At 32.7% G+C, this 16,999-nt stretch overlaps 1 protein-coding gene and 1 long non-coding RNA gene across 2 annotated transcripts; one reads left to right on the forward strand and one right to left on the reverse strand.

The window, feature by feature from the left end:
* The first annotated feature begins 346 nt into the window (after window positions 1–346).
* Window positions 347–8,889, forward strand: LOC145822343 (uncharacterized). The gene is made up of 3 exons (XR_014363458.1): window positions 347–773; window positions 5,605–6,101; window positions 8,414–8,889. It is a non-coding gene; the product is annotated as an uncharacterized LOC145822343 (long non-coding RNA).
* A 6,490-nt stretch (window positions 8,890–15,379) lies between these two features.
* On the reverse strand, window positions 15,380–16,215 carry LOC114269488 (heme-binding-like protein At3g10130, chloroplastic; the record flags this gene model as incomplete). Its single annotated transcript, XM_028210822.2, has 1 exon — window positions 15,380–16,215. A coding segment is annotated over one exon (708 nt), but the record flags the coding sequence as incomplete, so codon positions are not given.
* Between the last annotated feature and the right edge of the window lie 784 nt (window positions 16,216–16,999).

A 16,999-nucleotide genomic window follows, 5' to 3' on the forward strand; every position in this document is an offset into this window, starting at 1 on the left:
GCAAATTTCATTTACAAACTTATCTGCATTGGAGACATCATTTTGAAAACATGAAATCTAATAATATTTCACTTATTTGTAAGATATTTTTATTTGTATAATAACATTTCTCATATTATTACTACAAACACTACCTATGGTACATTTGGATGTACCATACATCAGTTATGGGATTATGTGATTTGATATCATAACTAATATCATATAAATCATAACTATTCTCATATTAACTCATAACTTAGTTATATTTAGTTATTTATATATACCCTATTATCTCATAACTACCATATAACTAAATTAATTTAATAATTTAATTTTGAATTGACAACCGGTGTAACCGGTTGCCAAACAAGCAAAGTAATCAGAATTCCAAGAGTCCCAAGTCAGTTGCCTCCCTCTCTTGTCTGGTTCGTGCTCTTGCTCCTCTTCTCCTCCCTCCTCTCTTCCACCATAGCCGAAGCTGCAGCGATTGTTGAAGTCCAACGGTCAAGCGTCGGGGCCACCATTCTTCAACTTTCTCTTCTCTTCCACCATAGCGAGCGAAGAACGATTGGCCTCTCTCTCTTGCTCTTCACCTTTCTCTTCTCTTCCACCATAGCCGAAGCTTCCGCGATGGCCAAAGACCACCAGCCCCGTCGGCGATCCACGCCACCGTTGTTGAAATCTTCTTCACAAGCCATCACTCTGTTCCCATCTCCACCATGGGTTTGTCAGCAAATATTTTCCCTTCTAGTCGAATTGAAAATTTACAAGAGCTCTCTTCTGTAGGTCAGGTATGTTCCTATTTACAGCTACTTAAGATAGCTGTGCCGTTGGGGCTTTGATTTCAAAACCCTAACCCTTATTGAATATCTAATATTAAGGTTTGTTCTCAGTCAAAATTAACATCTGTAACCACCCAAGATAGGGCTTTGATTTCAAAACCCTAACCCTAAAAAGTGAATAGCTGATGATATTAAGTTTTGTTCACATTCAAAATTAACAACGGTTCTCAATCATATTGGCATTTGTTTAATTGCTTTCTCTTTGCTATAGCATTATACGTCTACATGCTGATTAAACACACAGGTGACCCAGCTCAAGCTTTTTTGAGAAAATCTAAAAGTGCACCTAAAGAGAAAAATCTAAACCAGTTTTTTTTACAATGTAAATTTTTATATAAAATAAATTTTCTCTGTTTTTAAGCTACAAAATTACTTTTAAGTTTTAGTTTTTTTTAAAGTTTGGCAGATCCAAATTTTTATTAGACACAAGTAAAATAAAAAATCTAGACATATTAAACAAACACTAATTTTAACATAATAATGTGTAAAAGAAAATTTATAATAAAATAATATAATCTAATTAGTGTATTTACTTATCTTAAAATGATCTGTGGATCAAGCTTGAATGGCGTTGTTTGATAGAATAATTTATCTGGGTCTTGTTTTGATCATATGATTTTGTTATGAAAACCAATAGATATGTAAGAAATTGTAGACCTTGTTTGAGTTTTTGATTAATATGTTGGAATCAAAAGAGCCTTCTTGGATTGTTTAGTACTTCCTGATATGAAATTTTGGATTTGAAAGTTGTGTGCAAGATTAGTGTGATATGGGAAAACCCAACTCATCTTAACACTCTTGTTCAAATTAGAGTTTTATCAAAATTTTCCAAAAAATATGAATAATTTTTTTTTGATGAATTCTTTTCTTTCAACTTAGGCTAGTTGAAGACAGGTGCAACCAATTTTCTTGATGAATTCTTCAAAAATTATTATCTAGAAAATCATTTCGTTGTGTGTATGTGTATTGTGATTTTATTGAACCCTTTGATAATGATAATCTTGAACATTGTTTACAGATTCAATGATAATACTTCTTGTTTACCCATTTTTTGGTTTACTGGAAACTTACTTTCCTATGAGAAATGTTACTTTCTCATATTTGCATATTTAAGATATACATATATATATATGTATGCGAGCGCACACACACAGGGGTGACCATTGGTTCAATGGTAAAAATCTTAGCCTAATAACCTTGAAGTTATGAGTTTAAGTCTCGAGGTAGCCACTCTGTGTACTATGTCAAAGGTTAGGTGTGTATCCAATCTTTTCCTTCCCCAACAAATGTTAATGTGTACTATTTGGGCATTGTTTATATATATACACACATAGAGATAACATATCATATGCATATAGGTATGTATATATGCATACATATAATCTACCCTTATACCCACTAGTTTTCTTGATTGTTTGTATCAATTTTTAGACCTTGAAATCATATATTTAATAAATTAGTAATTATATCTCTTGTATTAATTTTTTTTTTACCAATTTTAGATTTACAGTGAATCTGCAGTGTCTAATTAGGTAGCATAATGGGGAAATGAGGAGTGGTACCTGGAGGACCCAAGACTAATAGCCCTTAGTAAATGGTTTTGTGTTACCTACTCTTCAGGGAAACATTATTTGACCTTCTCTCTTGACTTCTAAGTTAAAGTTGCTTTTAAATAGCAACTTTTGTGGTAGTATGCCATTTGTTATTTCTTTTGTTTTCAACTATTCTTATTGAAATGTTAGTACCTATGACTCATCAATTATGCCAATAGGCCATTGACAGAACTTACCCATGCTTTGGAAGTTTGGCAGTGATTGCAAATTAAAACCTTTCAATAGGTATGGCAAGAAGAAAAAATTTAATTATGGTTTTGGAAAATATGTCTGCATCACTTGCATGTTCTATTCATTTGTGCTATTGCAGATTTTGTACTTTTTTCTTATAGAAAACATGTTGCTATTGTTTGATTATTGAAAGAACAAGGTAAAAATTGACTTATAACATAGTCCAATTATTTGAAGATGGTATAGAGCATCTTGGATGTGGACTAATGGGAATTTGTGCTCCAATTCAACATTCTAGTGTAAGTTGTAGAAATGTTTTATTTTAATTTTTAGTCAAAACCTTTTGGATTCCATTTTAAAATAGTATTTTGTATGCATTGAACGTTGAAAGCATATGGCCTTTTTTTGAAATGTGCCTTCTGGATTTCCCGAAATCTCCAAGCAATCAATGTTGTATGGTACATTCTAATCGTGCTTTATTTATATATTTTGTTACTTAATAACTATCTTTCTAGAGAAAAAAAACGCATACATTGTTGTGCTAGTTACTTTTTAAGAAGAAAACAAATTGATAGGTACTATTGTTTCTGTTTACTTTTTAACGGTGAACATATAATTTTTCCTTAGCTGCTATGTTTGTCATAATCTTATTCACTTTGGTATAGTTTTCTCTCTCTCTCTCGCAATTGAAGGTTGTTCATCATGGCTTGCCATGTGAAAGTGTTCCATGGGAGCTAATTTTAATTTAAAACTTTCTTTTTAAATGGATGGCTTTTCTAAGCTTATATTTGCTTTAAAATTTGTATGGGTGCTTTAAGTTTTCCATTGTCCCATGTCTCCATGTTGATGATAGAGATAAGAATGTCGTAGTACCCCTTGACATAAACGCACACCAGCCCCAGTATTTTTGTTCAAGAGTTCTATAGTTATTCTAGCTTGCATGTGTGGACACATACTAGCAAGGTGGGTAAGTACAAGGTTAGGTGGGTTTGTGATTCAAGACCTCTCTTGCCAAAGTACTCCTGGCTTTTGTCAACTCATACGACTATGAATGGAAAAAAAAAATGTCCTCTTAAGATTCAATGAGGAAACTTGACTCGGGCATTATGTTTATTCACTAAAAGAATTACCCTAGAAACAATAAGCCTAACAGAAAATATATATAGTACTTAAATAGTACTTTCTTTTGCTCAAATGTGTTTGTCTACTTTGTTTTATCACATACCTTTAGATTTGAGTTTTGAACTCTTGATTTAGAATATCAAAGGAAGCTACCAAGGAGAGTTACTGATTTTAAAGAGGGATTATAGAGCAAACATAATAGTTGGCCAAGGTTGGTGGTGTGTTTTCCTGTACCTAATCTTAATCTTCGCCTTCATACTTGGCTTCTATTTTTTTATTTTGTTATTTTTTATTTTTTTGTATACAAGTTTTGGATTCTAAAATTTAGTTGTGATTTTACTCTAAAACTGAACACTAAACCAAATGCTTTTAAAATTAAAGACAGTCTCTTGCAGGAAATTCATCCAGTTACTTCTGGTCACAATATGGTAAGATATTGAGGTAGATTTTTTTTATTCCATTTGCTATTTTAATTATATCTGATTTTTTTATATATAAATTAATTATATCAAATTGTCATTCACAAACCTTTTCCCTGCAATTGAATAAGGGTCATTCACAAGTTAGTTCCTCTATTGGCTCAATAATGGCAGGTAGATGTACATATATTCTAGAATTGCTTAAAGATTATATGGCTCCATTGTGTTAGTTCCTCTATGTTGGTGGTTATTCTCAGTTCCTCTAAATCTTTAGTGTATAGGCTAAATTCTTCTGGTTGTGCTCAAGGCCATCCTGGGGTTCTTAGTGAGAGAATTTATTTAAATTTTTTTTTTTTTTATGGGGCTTTGGTGAATTTTATAGTAGTTGCAATGTGAACGAATAATGTAGAATTGTCTTTGATGTTATTAAACTGTTGCTACTGATTAAGTAACATGTGAAAATCTAGGTAATACCCTTTGAAAGTTCATGAATCATGATGCTTTGGGTTATCTTTATGGATATGAGGTTTGAATGCTTTTTTTCGATTAGCTTCTCCCTGCAATTGTATGTTTCATAAGAAACACAACTATGTATCATCACCCATTAGGTACACAACAACCACATTGATTTTTGTTGCTATAGAGCATTACTGGACCTCATCAATTTAATTTAATAGGTATTGCTAAGAAAAATAACATTTATTGGTTTTATTTCTTCCCAAATGCTTAAAGTTTATTACTTTAATTCTAAATTGATTCCACATAGAAAATTGTATTTTGCATCCCAACTTTAACATTTAGCAATATTTTTTATTATTAATTTGTCAAACATGTGTATCGGAAGCTAGCTAATTGGTTAGTCTACTATATACACTAAAATATTCCATCCACCAATTGTGTTACTTATTATTGATTAGTCTCTTGTATACATGGACAAAATGGATTGGAAGTATGGGAGAGTTGGGGGTAAGGAACCCGGTCAACTTGAAATTTTAACTATTGTTGTAATTTCCTTTCGTATGAAATTTACATATTCTCAATTCTTATTGAACAAATTTAGCTTTTGTGTAATTGTTTGCATACAAATTAGTATATCAACCTTGGCTCCATCACCCAAGAAACAAATAAAAAATAGCTTTTTTTTTAAGTTCAAGTGTGAAATCTTGACTCACAAGTGATGTAAAATGGAGTTTTGACTCCTGAGTTTAATTTGGAGAAGCATTTGTTGAATTTTATTCATTGAATCTTATTTCATTTCTTCTTTGGTTTGCTTTTTCTTATTTGAATTTTTTTCCTGGCAATTTTATTTAGTAAAAAAAAGGAGTAATAGTGATGAGTGACTAGACCTTTCTTTTGTTATTTTTTTTTCCTTATTAAATGCATGTCTTCGAACTAGATTTTCAAAAGACGAGTGATCAAAACAATATTTGGTCATTATATGTTTTGTGAAAGCAGGTTGAAGAGAAATGGTATGCAAGAAGATAAAGAGTATGAATCAAAGAGCTTGTTGAAGGAGCACTAGAAGAGGCTCGCCAACATCAAATTGGGCATTAAATACATAGAACTGCATGCCATTTCTTAGATTTGCACACATGTAAATATGCACAAGTGCCATCTCACTACAAGAAAATTGGCCTATAACCACGTTTTTGTTACGGCGTTTTTTGAAAAACGCCGTTTCAAAGATTTTTAAAATACTTTGCAGATAACTCATTTTAAAAAACACGCGTCCTACTTACTAACATATATCCCCTTTTTTAAGGCCCACGCTTTTTTCATTTTGTTCATTTCTCAGAGTCCCAAGATAGATCTAGGGTTCTGTCTCTTCATCACTCCTCTTTCTTATGGTGAAACTAGATCGAGCATCGTAGGCTCTGATTTACGATCTCTCTATCCACCTCTCTCCATCTTGGCTCAAAGCTCTCGATCAGTCCGATTTGAAGATTAATTTTGTGAGTCTCATTCTCTGATTTTTTTGATTTTGTTTATATACGAACACATATCTGTATCTACGATCTTTGATCTATGTGATATATATATATATATACACACTAATTTATGTTAAAGAGAATACAGACCGATCGATCGATCGATTGATTTTTAGTCTATTGATCGATATTGAACACACTCTCTCCCTCTGAATTTGATCGATTGATTGCTTTCGTTCAGATCTGTAAGTTTTCGTTCAGATCTCTCTCTGTAAGTTTTTGTTCAGATCTATAATTATTTAGGATTTTTTTTTATTATTTATGTTTTTGATTAGTAGTGTATGTTAATGTTAATGTTTTTGAATTATTTTTTTGTTATTTGTAATCTGAATGTGGCAGCAGAGTTTTATCTATTTTCATCAACTTTTGTCGTTTCTTCTGAGCACTTATCGTCATTGGTAAATGCTCTCAATCATCTAGAGACTTTAGGGATATCTTTCATTTTCTTATATATATATATATATATATATTCATTTTTCTTTTAACACAGCATGACTGTTACTTTATTAATCAATTAAACTTTTCATTGATTAGCAGTTGCAATCATTATTTAATTAGTTTATTTGTCAATATAATTTTTTATATTAGATCCCATGCTCTTCCTGTTAAGTGTCATTACTTTTTATGGATTAAAAGATTGAAATCAAGAAATGGTTTGTTGTTTAATCTCCTTTTAGAATAAATATTATGTTTACTTTATTATGCCTCTGACAAGGATGAATAATAAGCAAAACAGATCAAGTCTTGTTTCTTGATTTTGTTATTGCTAGTGTTAGAATCAAATATATGTTTGCTCTTTACTTGACAGCATTTTCAATGTACTATAATTGTGTTTTGGGGAATGTGGATCATCTAAAATAGGAGACTTTTATTCTTTTCTTTTCAACCCATGTCTCACTAATAAGTCACAACTTTTGGGTTTTGTCTTCTGTAGGAAATTCCAATTCGGAAGAAAGAAAGAAAATGAAAATATAGATTATATACCAAAGCTCCAAACTAGCCCCTTCCATATCACTTCCCCTAGAGATTGTTTCATGTTGATTATTTGCTTATGTAACTGCTAAAGTGATTTCACCTTCTGCATTTGCATAACAAATTTGGTTAATTTTGAAATTACAATAGGAAGTTACAGATGGTAGCAGGCTAGCAGCCCATGATTTTTTGAGACTTTATCTAAAAAATCAAAATTTGAGCTTATCTTTCTAGTTTTTGAACAATTGGGACTTTGGACAATAAGAATTTTTAATATATATATATATTTTTTTGTGAAACATTAGGCCACCGAGCTAAGGTAACTCCCTCAACATCCCATTTGCCCCACCAACAATTTAAAAATAAAAATTAAAAATTAAAAAAAAAAATTGGAGGAAGAAGTTTAAATGCTCAATCTATAATTCCAATGACAGTATAGCCCCCATACATGTAGGCCCTCACATCATAATGGAATGTGATTTTAGCCCCCTCCCCTCCCTGTTCTAATATCCCTGTTCATATTTGTCCATTTACAGTGGTGGCAATCCTATTGCCTACTAGGTTCTCTCACCACCAGTTGGACTGGATTTTTATCTTAATTTGGGGAAAAGATGATTGTTTTGGACAAGATTAAATTTGAATTTTCATAAATTAGTTTTTTATTTTAATTTTTATTTTAAACATCTATGAGAGGAAGTTAGGCTGCACCCTAGGGAAGAATTTGGAGAAAATATTTCTAGAGCATAGATACAAATTGGCATGAAAGAACCTGTAAGCAAATGGTAATTATAAATGATCTATAATTGTTCGTCTAATGGATAAGGTGTTTTTTTTTTTTTTTTTTTAATTATATCAAGTGTGATGTCCGGTTCGAGTCGTTTTGTTAGAACTACTTCCCTTTCCCCTGTTACCCTCTTACCAATTTTCTTTTTCCTACATATAAATAATATTTTTAAAAATGGCCTACTGCAATTTGCATCATTGTTATGGCTGTGTTGAGGGCCTTTGGGTTTCAACTAGGGTGGGGTTGATCTTGTTAGTGTTCCCTTCTTAGCTGTAAATGGTTTAGAGTCTTGCTCATCATGGGCTCATTTCTAGGATTTTTATTGACTATAACTTTCAATAACAAGCAAATCATACGTCGCACCAAATACAATACATAAAAACCCAATCTTCATGTAAAAATGTGTGGAGTGGAAGCATGCTTTACCCAAACATTTTTCCACTATTAGGGAAGTCTATTGCTGTAAAAAAATCCAGGTGAAGGTTTCTAGTACTAAATCCATTTTACATCTAATCTCTAGGTGATGTCAAGTTTATTATATTTTTATGGCATGTCTGGTTTGCTAAAGGAGATCCTGCTTCACCGGTACTTCAGCAAGGTATTCTAATACTTTCTGTCTACCAATAAGGTGGCTTCCTCTTTCTTCTCCTTTTAAGTCATAATTTGTATATTTCTCTGTTTGTTGTTTTCACATAATGTCCATTTATCTTTTTTCTTTTTTCCTTTTCCTGCTTTAACAGATTTTAAATACCTCAAGTGTTATGTTAGAATCTTTATGCTTACTTGTAAACTTGAAGTTATTGCTAGCTTTAGATCTAGTTAGATTGGATCATATACTTGCTTGATTACATAATGGATATATGTAGTCAGCACATACGAGTTTTGAAGTCAAAATTGTGTTTCCTTAAGCGTGGTACACTGACTGCTTGCCTCTCTTCTTTGTATTGGACAGTTTGTATTCTTGCTTCCCATCTTTTAGTCATTTGAATTTGTTCACCAAATCCTTTCCTTTCTGCTGTGTTTGATAGTTTGTTTTCCTTGCTTTGTATCTGTTGAATTTTGGTATATTGCCCGGATAATACCCTTAACACATTTATAATTCTTCTGCAGTAACGTTGTGGATGTGAACTCATATAATGAGTTGAAAGATGCAATTAGTCAGGGGAAATGGGCAAGGGGTCTGTGGTCTGCAAGGTAATTGTTTGTTTATTTGCCTCTTATTTTTTTGACCATGTATATATGGGGTTTATAGGGTTGGTGTGCTTAGTGTCTTTTACACAGACAACATGTAAGAATCTGTCAGATCCTTATGAACATGAAATACCAATATGGTGATAGTGCCAGATTAATGACATAGGTGAGCTCACAAATTGCCCAACATATTTATTACTTCAATTCTTGTATAGTTCTCTACAATTCCCTCAAAAACCAAAACAAATAGATAATTCTAACCAATCCCAAAAGAGAACATGCTAAAAATTTAAAGAAGGTCGAGATTATGAACACTACACCGAAGGTCCAACAAATTTATGGCCTGGATTATGGAGGCCTAACCATTTAGATGAACTATCTTAAATGGGTTTGGTTCTTAGTCAAATCAGGGTTGAGAAGGCAAAATTTAAACAATCAATCCAACAGAAAAGAGTCATAGACAACTCAAAATGCAAGGTGAGGGGGGAAGAAAGAAAAGAAAGGAAAAGTAGCCCTAAACTAAAAGGTATATATCTCATGGACCTATTTTAGTAATCTCTCAACTGATTATAGCACAAACACTTCTTTTGTTTAACAAATTATTTGAATTAATAGTAATCTATGTTCCTAGTATGGTGCCTCAAATCATGATTCTTCAAAGTTGGGTTGCAGAACAAAAGTCCAATAAGCAAATAGGGTATGTTGAATGGGTTTATACAGTAACATCAAAATATCCATTCATTTCTCAGTTTATACAATTCCCAGAAAATTGCTAAAGGTAATACATCCAAACCACTTTAATTTTGTTTCTCATAGGAAAATCAAGCCACCACAAGAGTAATTGTTAGAAAAATAAACAGATTTCAATAAGCAAATAAAAAATTAGTCTCATATCAGTTACATGGTTACAAAATTCAATTACCAACACATCAGATTTCACACAAGCCAAATTTCAAGTGTATATATATATATATATATATATATATGGAATCAACACAAGATAATGCATTAAAATACAGGACATCTAACAAAAGAAAGGGAATTTCTATTACTTAGCAAATGAGCAATTCTGGCATGAATTTAGACCATGTCTAGCAGGGACATCATTATCATTTATCATTCATTACAAGAACCAAGGATGTGAAATGCAAAACAAGGGCATCATTGTCATTTATTAGTCATTATCCTTACAATAACTTTGTGATTGGAGAAAGGGGGGGGGAAGATTAATATGATTTTATAATTATCCAATCCTACTGCTCCTTTAAAAAAAAAAAAAACGTGAACAAAACAATAAAGAAAAAACTAGCCATTATGGCATTTTATCAAACACCTAGCAGACCTAAAATCAGAAGCATGAGACTTTACTCTGTGTGTGTGTAGAATCACCAACAATTCATTCATTTCAATGATTATATTGGGTAGAATATGAATATCATAATCAAAATACATAACATGTTAATCATTCTGTTTTCTATATTTTTTTTCCCAAAGTAAAATCATTCAAGTTGTTCATGGAACCCTTTAAAGTAGAGAAGTTTTGGAGATGTTAGAACTAACGAATGGAATGACTTTAATCTCATCTTAACAATGAATTCCATTTACAGAAACACGTCCGAAAACAGAGTGAGGGTAGAGAATGAGAAACCCAGAGACCAGAAGAGAGAGAGAGGGGTAGAGAAAGAGAAACAGAGACAACAAACTGACCTGGAACTCACGGTGGTGCTGTAGCTTGATGTCGGTGCAGGATGAACTCACGGTGTGGAGGATGAACCGTCCTCACGGTGGAGGATGAGCTCATGTTGTTCTCTGCTACAGCTTTGTGAAAGAACTATGGACAGATTATTAGGGCACAAAGTTCTAACCAAGGAGTTGAAAACAATTTAGGCACTAACCCAAATCAGAATTTTTTTAGTGCTTTAATTTTGGGTTTATGTAAAGACATGGAAAAATATCAAAAAAAATAAAAATAATTCATAATTCATAAATTGGACGGGTAAATCAGAATTTTTTTAGTGCTTTAATTTTAGGTTTATGTAAAGACATGGAAAAATATGAAAAAAAATAAAAATAAATCATAATTCATAAATTGGACGGGTAATGTGAAAGTATTCCTGCTAAAAAATAAATGTGTGTTTTATGAATTTTTTTAATCGTTAAAATTATAATTTGTTGTAGTGAGAGAGAGAGATAAGAGGAAACTGATAAACACACACAAAAAAAATAAAATAAAATTAGTAGAGTATTTTTTTTTTCATTACTGCCCAATTTGTCAAAATTTTCCATCCAAAATTAGTGACAAAATAATTTCCTCAGTAAAAGGTCTCAAAATATTAAAAATTATTAGTAACGAAAATATATTTCTCACCAAATAATCTTAAAATATTTAAAATCAAGTTTTTTTTAAAAACAAAATGTAAAATTATTGGTGACGAAAATATATTCCTCACTAATAATTTTATAATTAGTGACAAATTTTTTTCTCACCAAAAGTCTCAAAATTTTGGCGCCACCAAAAAAATTTGGCGGAAAAGGCTTCAATGACGAAACTTAATTTTTTCTCACCTAAAAAGAAGTATTTATTGACGCAAATAAATTTCGTTACCTATTATTTTTATTTTTTTATTATATGTGACAAAATTTTGTAATTCGTCACAAATTGTTCTTATTTAGTGACGAAATTTATTTTCTTCACTACTTTTCATCACCATAGGTTACTTTTGTTATAGTGAAAACAGTGTAACTAAGCATATGAGTAATGAATTTTTGAATACTATAACTGTTAGAATACTCACTGGATTCAAGAATCCCCTCACAGAAGTTGCATGGGCATGTTGTAATTGCCTATTAGGAATTAAAAATGTAGGTGTAAAGTTGAGGAGGCTGACGCTGCTGCTGCTCCGACGCTGCTCCTCCGCCGCTCGACGTCGATCGAGAGAGAGAGAGAGAGAGAGAGAGAGAGAGAGAGAGAGGGGTAAGAAGAGATTAGGGATTTTTGGGTTTGAGATTGGAGATTTTTTTTTTTGGGGGGGGTGGGGGGGATGGAAAAAAAAAAGAGGGGCGGGAATAAAAAATAAAAAAAAATATATTTTTTTTAGTCACAAATGAAATTTAAATAATAAAATAACGTCGTTTAATTTTTATTTTTTTTTGCGGCGGGGGTTGTCGTCATCAAAAAAATTTATTTTTTGTTAAAAAATATATTTTTTTGTAGTTAATGATTTTTTTTAAAAAAAATATTATTATTATTTATTTGGTAGAAGTAGGGGTAATATTTTAGTGAAAAATATTTTTCACTAAAATAAAAGTTAATTTTTTGTAGTCAATGAAAAATATTTTTCTGCGGCCTATTTTTTTTTTTTGTGTTACTAAAAATCATGAACTAATTTTTTGTGGTAGAGGAAAGGGAGCGGCAATAGTGGTGAAGATGGTGGATAAGAAATGATGGTGATGGTGATAGTGATGGTGATGGTGATGGTGAAAGAGATTAGTAGTGAAGTTGTGGTAGTGGTAGTGTAAATGGAGTGACAGGGGTGAAGAAGAGGTAATGGTAGTAGTAGTGGCAGTAGTGGTAGTGGTGGTAATGAAGTGGTGGCGATGGCAGTAGTAATGGTAGTCGTAGAGGTGAAGTGGCGACAGTGGAAGTAGTGGTGGTGGTGGAATAGCGTTTGTAGTAGTGGTGAAGGTGGTAGAGGAGATGGGTGGTGAGAGAGATAAATGAGTGAAAGACAGATAGAGGAGAGAGAGAGAGATAAAGTGATGAGCGAGAGAGAGAGAGAGAGAGAAAGAACGCAAACACAGTGGGAGAGAGAGAGAGAGAGAGAACAACGCAAACAGAGAAAACGGGAGTGAGAGACTGAACAACGCAAACACAGTGGGAGAGAAAGAGAGAGAGAGAGAAAGAAAAAGAGATAGAGAGTGAGAGACAAAAAAGAGACATAGAGAGAAGAGAGATGAACGAGAGAGATAGAGAGAAGAGAGATGAGCGAGAGAGACATAAAGAGAAGAGAGATGAACGAGAGAGACAGAGAGAAAGATAGAGAGAAGAGAGATGAGCGAGAGAGATAAAGAGAAGAGAGATGAGCGAAAGAGACAGAGAGAGAAAAGAGATGAGAGAAGAGATAGATGAGTAAGAGACACACAGAGAGACAGATAGATAGACAGACAGACATAGAAGAGTGATGAGTGAGAGAGAGAAAGAGAAGAGAGAAAGGAAGGAAGATAAAAAAATAGATGAAAAGATATAGACAAAGAGAGAGAGAGAGAGAGAGAGAGAGAGAAAAAGAGCGAAAAGAGATAAACGAGAGAGAGAGACAGAGAGAGATGAGCGAGAGAGCGAGAAAGATAAAGAGAAGAGAGACAGAGAGAGATGAGAGATGAGAGAGATAAAGAGAAGAAAGATGGACGAGAGACACAGAGAGAAAGAGAGACAGACAGACAGACAGAGAAGAGTGATGAATGATGAGTGAGAGAGAGAAAGAGAAGAGAGATAGACAGACAGAGAAGAGTGATGAATGATGAGTGAGAGATAGAAAGAGAAGAGAGACAGAGACATAGAGAGAAAGAAAGAGACAGACAGACAAAGAAGAGTGATGAGTGAGAGAAAGAGAGATAAGAGAGACAGAGACACATAGAGAAAGAGAGAGACAGATAGACAGACAGACAGACAGACAGAGAAGAGTTATGAGTGAGAGAGAGAAAGAGAAGAGAGACAGAGACAGAGAGATAGAAAGATGAAAAAATAGGTGAAAGGAGAAATGTTGAAAAGAGTAAGACGACGTCGTTTTTATTTTATTTTTATTTTTTTTGGTTACAGAAAAATACCGTTGCATTTATTTAAACCATTTTATGACTATATATATATGAAGCCGTCTCAAAGCCACAATATATATATATATTTTTTAAACTTTTTTTTTTGCAACGGTACGTATTACGATTGCAAAAAATTTTTTCTTTTTTTTTTTTCGACTGCAGCTGGGATTAATGTTATGAGATATGTGATATTGGTTATGATCAAAGTGGTGTGATTATGAGCTAAAGGATATTGGTTATGAGATGTAGTTATGAGATATGTGATTGTAGTTATGAAATATATGATATTGGTTATCAACAAAATGGTGCTGGTTATGAGATGTGGTTATGAGATATGTGATGTTAATTATGATCAAAGTGGTATGACTATGAGCTAAAGGGTGTTATGAGATATGTGATTAGTGGTTATGATATATGTGATGTTAGTTATGAGCCAAAGAGTGTTGGTTATGAGATATGTGGGTAATGATTATGAGATATATGATTGTTGTTTATGAGATATGTGATTTTGGTTATGAGCAAAGTGGTGTAGTTATGAGTCAAAAGAGTGTTTGGTTATGAGATATGTGATTATTAGTTATAAGATATGTGATATTGGTTATGATCAAAGTGATGTGGTTATGAGCAAAAGGGTGTTGATTATGAGATATGTAATGTTGGTTATGAGTCAAAGGGGGGATTGGTTATAAGATGTGGTTATGAGTTATATGGGTAGTAGTTATGAGATATGTGATTAATGTTATGAGATATGTGATATTGGTTATGATCAAAGTGGTATGATTATGAGCTAAAGGATATTGGTTATGAGATGTAGTTATGAGATATGTGATTGTAGTTATAAAATATATGATATTGGTTATCAACAAAATGGTGCTGGTTATGAGATGTGGTTATGAGATATGTGATGTTAATTATGATCAAAGTGGTGTGACTATGAGCCAAAGGGTGTTATGAGATATGTGATTAGTGGTTATGATATATGTGATGTTAGTTATGAGCCAAAGAGTGTTGGTTATGAGATATGTGGGTAATGGTTATGAGATATATGATTGTTGTTTATGAGATATGTGATTTTGGTTATGAGCAAAGTGGTGTAGTTATGAGTCAAAAGAGTGTTTGGTTATGAGATATGTGATTATTAGTTATAAGATATGTGATATTGGTTATGATCAAAGTGATGTGGTTATGAGCAAAAGGGTGTTGATTATGAGATATGTAATGTTGGTTATGAGTCAAAGGGGGGATTGGTTATAAGATGTGGTTATGAGTTATATGGGTAGTAGTTATGAGATATGTGATTAATGTTATGAGATATGTGATATTGGTTATGATCAAAATGGTGTGATTATGAGCTAAAGGATATTGGTTATGAGATGTAGTTATGAGATATGTGATTGTAGTTATGAAATATATGATATTGGTTGTCAACAAAATGGTTCTGATTATGAGATGTGGTTATGAGATATGTGATGAGAGCTCATAACTAAGTTATGATTAATTTGATTCTAGTTATGAACAAATATGATTTTGGCTCATAACTATAAAAAGTGACATGCTTACCAGGTCACTTTTAATGATGTGGCTCAATCTGAACCATTGATTTTCTATGTACTATACATTTTTTAAACAAAATGTACTATAGACTTTCCCTATCTCAATAGGTAACGTGACCTCGTTAGTCCTAAAAACAGGCAAAGTCCAAGGTGGATTATGCCCTGCCTGTAAGAACTCCCCAACCATCCTATAACCATCTCTCTCCAACCCCTTCCTCAGCTCCTCCACCTTCCTTACCACCACCTCCTCCGTTGCCGCCCCACCAAACTTCACCACCCCATACTTCCTCTCCCCCTCCTCCCTAATCACCACCCTCTCATCCACGGGCCTCGGCGCCTCCTCTGCCTTCTTGTACTTCGATGGCAATATAAATTGCACAGTCACCAACTTCCTCTCTCCCTCTCCTCCACCACCCTTCATCACCACCGGAGCAGTCATCGCAATCTTTTCCGGTGATGGCGATTGGGTTATCACCGGTGCTGTCATTGCGATATTCTCCGGCTTGGAGTTCTGAGGATTCCCCAGAGCTCCAATATAGTTGGCAAGTATCATGAAACTGCCATCTTTCTTGCCTTTGAATTGGGTTGGATTGTATGTGACCTCGGCTATGACTGAGGGAGAGTATTTGCGGATTTCGTACTTGTCTGTGGATCGAATGAGTTCAAATTTTGGGGTTTTGACGTCGATCTTGCCGAAAACAAGAGCCCATTTTTGAGGAATTTTGGTGGGTTTTTTGGTATAGTGATTTGATGATGTATATGGATGTTATGATGGGTTTTTGTGGGTGTGTGAAGCGTGTTGTGGTGGTGGGTTTTATAGAGATGGAAAGATGAAAGCGAGATGGGTTTTGGGATTAGAAGCGAATTTTCTTTGAATTGCACGAGACAAATTGACTTATGAGAAGTGGTTTGAGTGAAGTTGAAAAGACTGTATGCTAATTGGTAACACGCATTGTGCAGGGCCCGTAGAACTATCTGAACACGGTTCATTTTTTAATATTATTAGATTATATGATTAATAGAAAATATTATTAGATTATATGATCAATAGAAAAAAAGATAAGTTGATTTAATAATTATAAATAATTTAATTTATTACATTTATTTTTAAGAAAATATAATAAATGAGTTTTTAAATACAAATAATTTATTTTTTTTGCAACAAATGCAATAAATTAAACATATTACGATTATTAGATTAACTTATTTTTTGTATAAATAATATATAAAAGAAGGGTTTTACAAAATGAATTTATTTGAATAATTAAAATGAGATTTGTGATAAGTATCGTGAGTCCAGACAACAACACTAGGCTCTAGACATGTGTACATATAATTTTTTTCTCTATATATATAATTTTTCATTTTAAGTTATAATAATAATTTCAAATTTAGAAAATAGCACTACCACATTTTTCATTTTAATTTATAATAATAATTTTTAATTTAGAAAATGTCACTACATATTAATTTTTATGAATGAATTGTTTCATAGTATACTGAACGTGTGGTGGGTTAAATAATCTAAATATTTAAAAAAAAAAATCAGA

This window comes from Camellia sinensis, chromosome 3 (genome assembly GCF_055761805.1).
Source record: "Camellia sinensis isolate YWXY chromosome 3, ASM5576180v1, whole genome shotgun sequence".
Taxonomy (NCBI): Eukaryota; Viridiplantae; Streptophyta; class Magnoliopsida; order Ericales; family Theaceae; genus Camellia; species Camellia sinensis.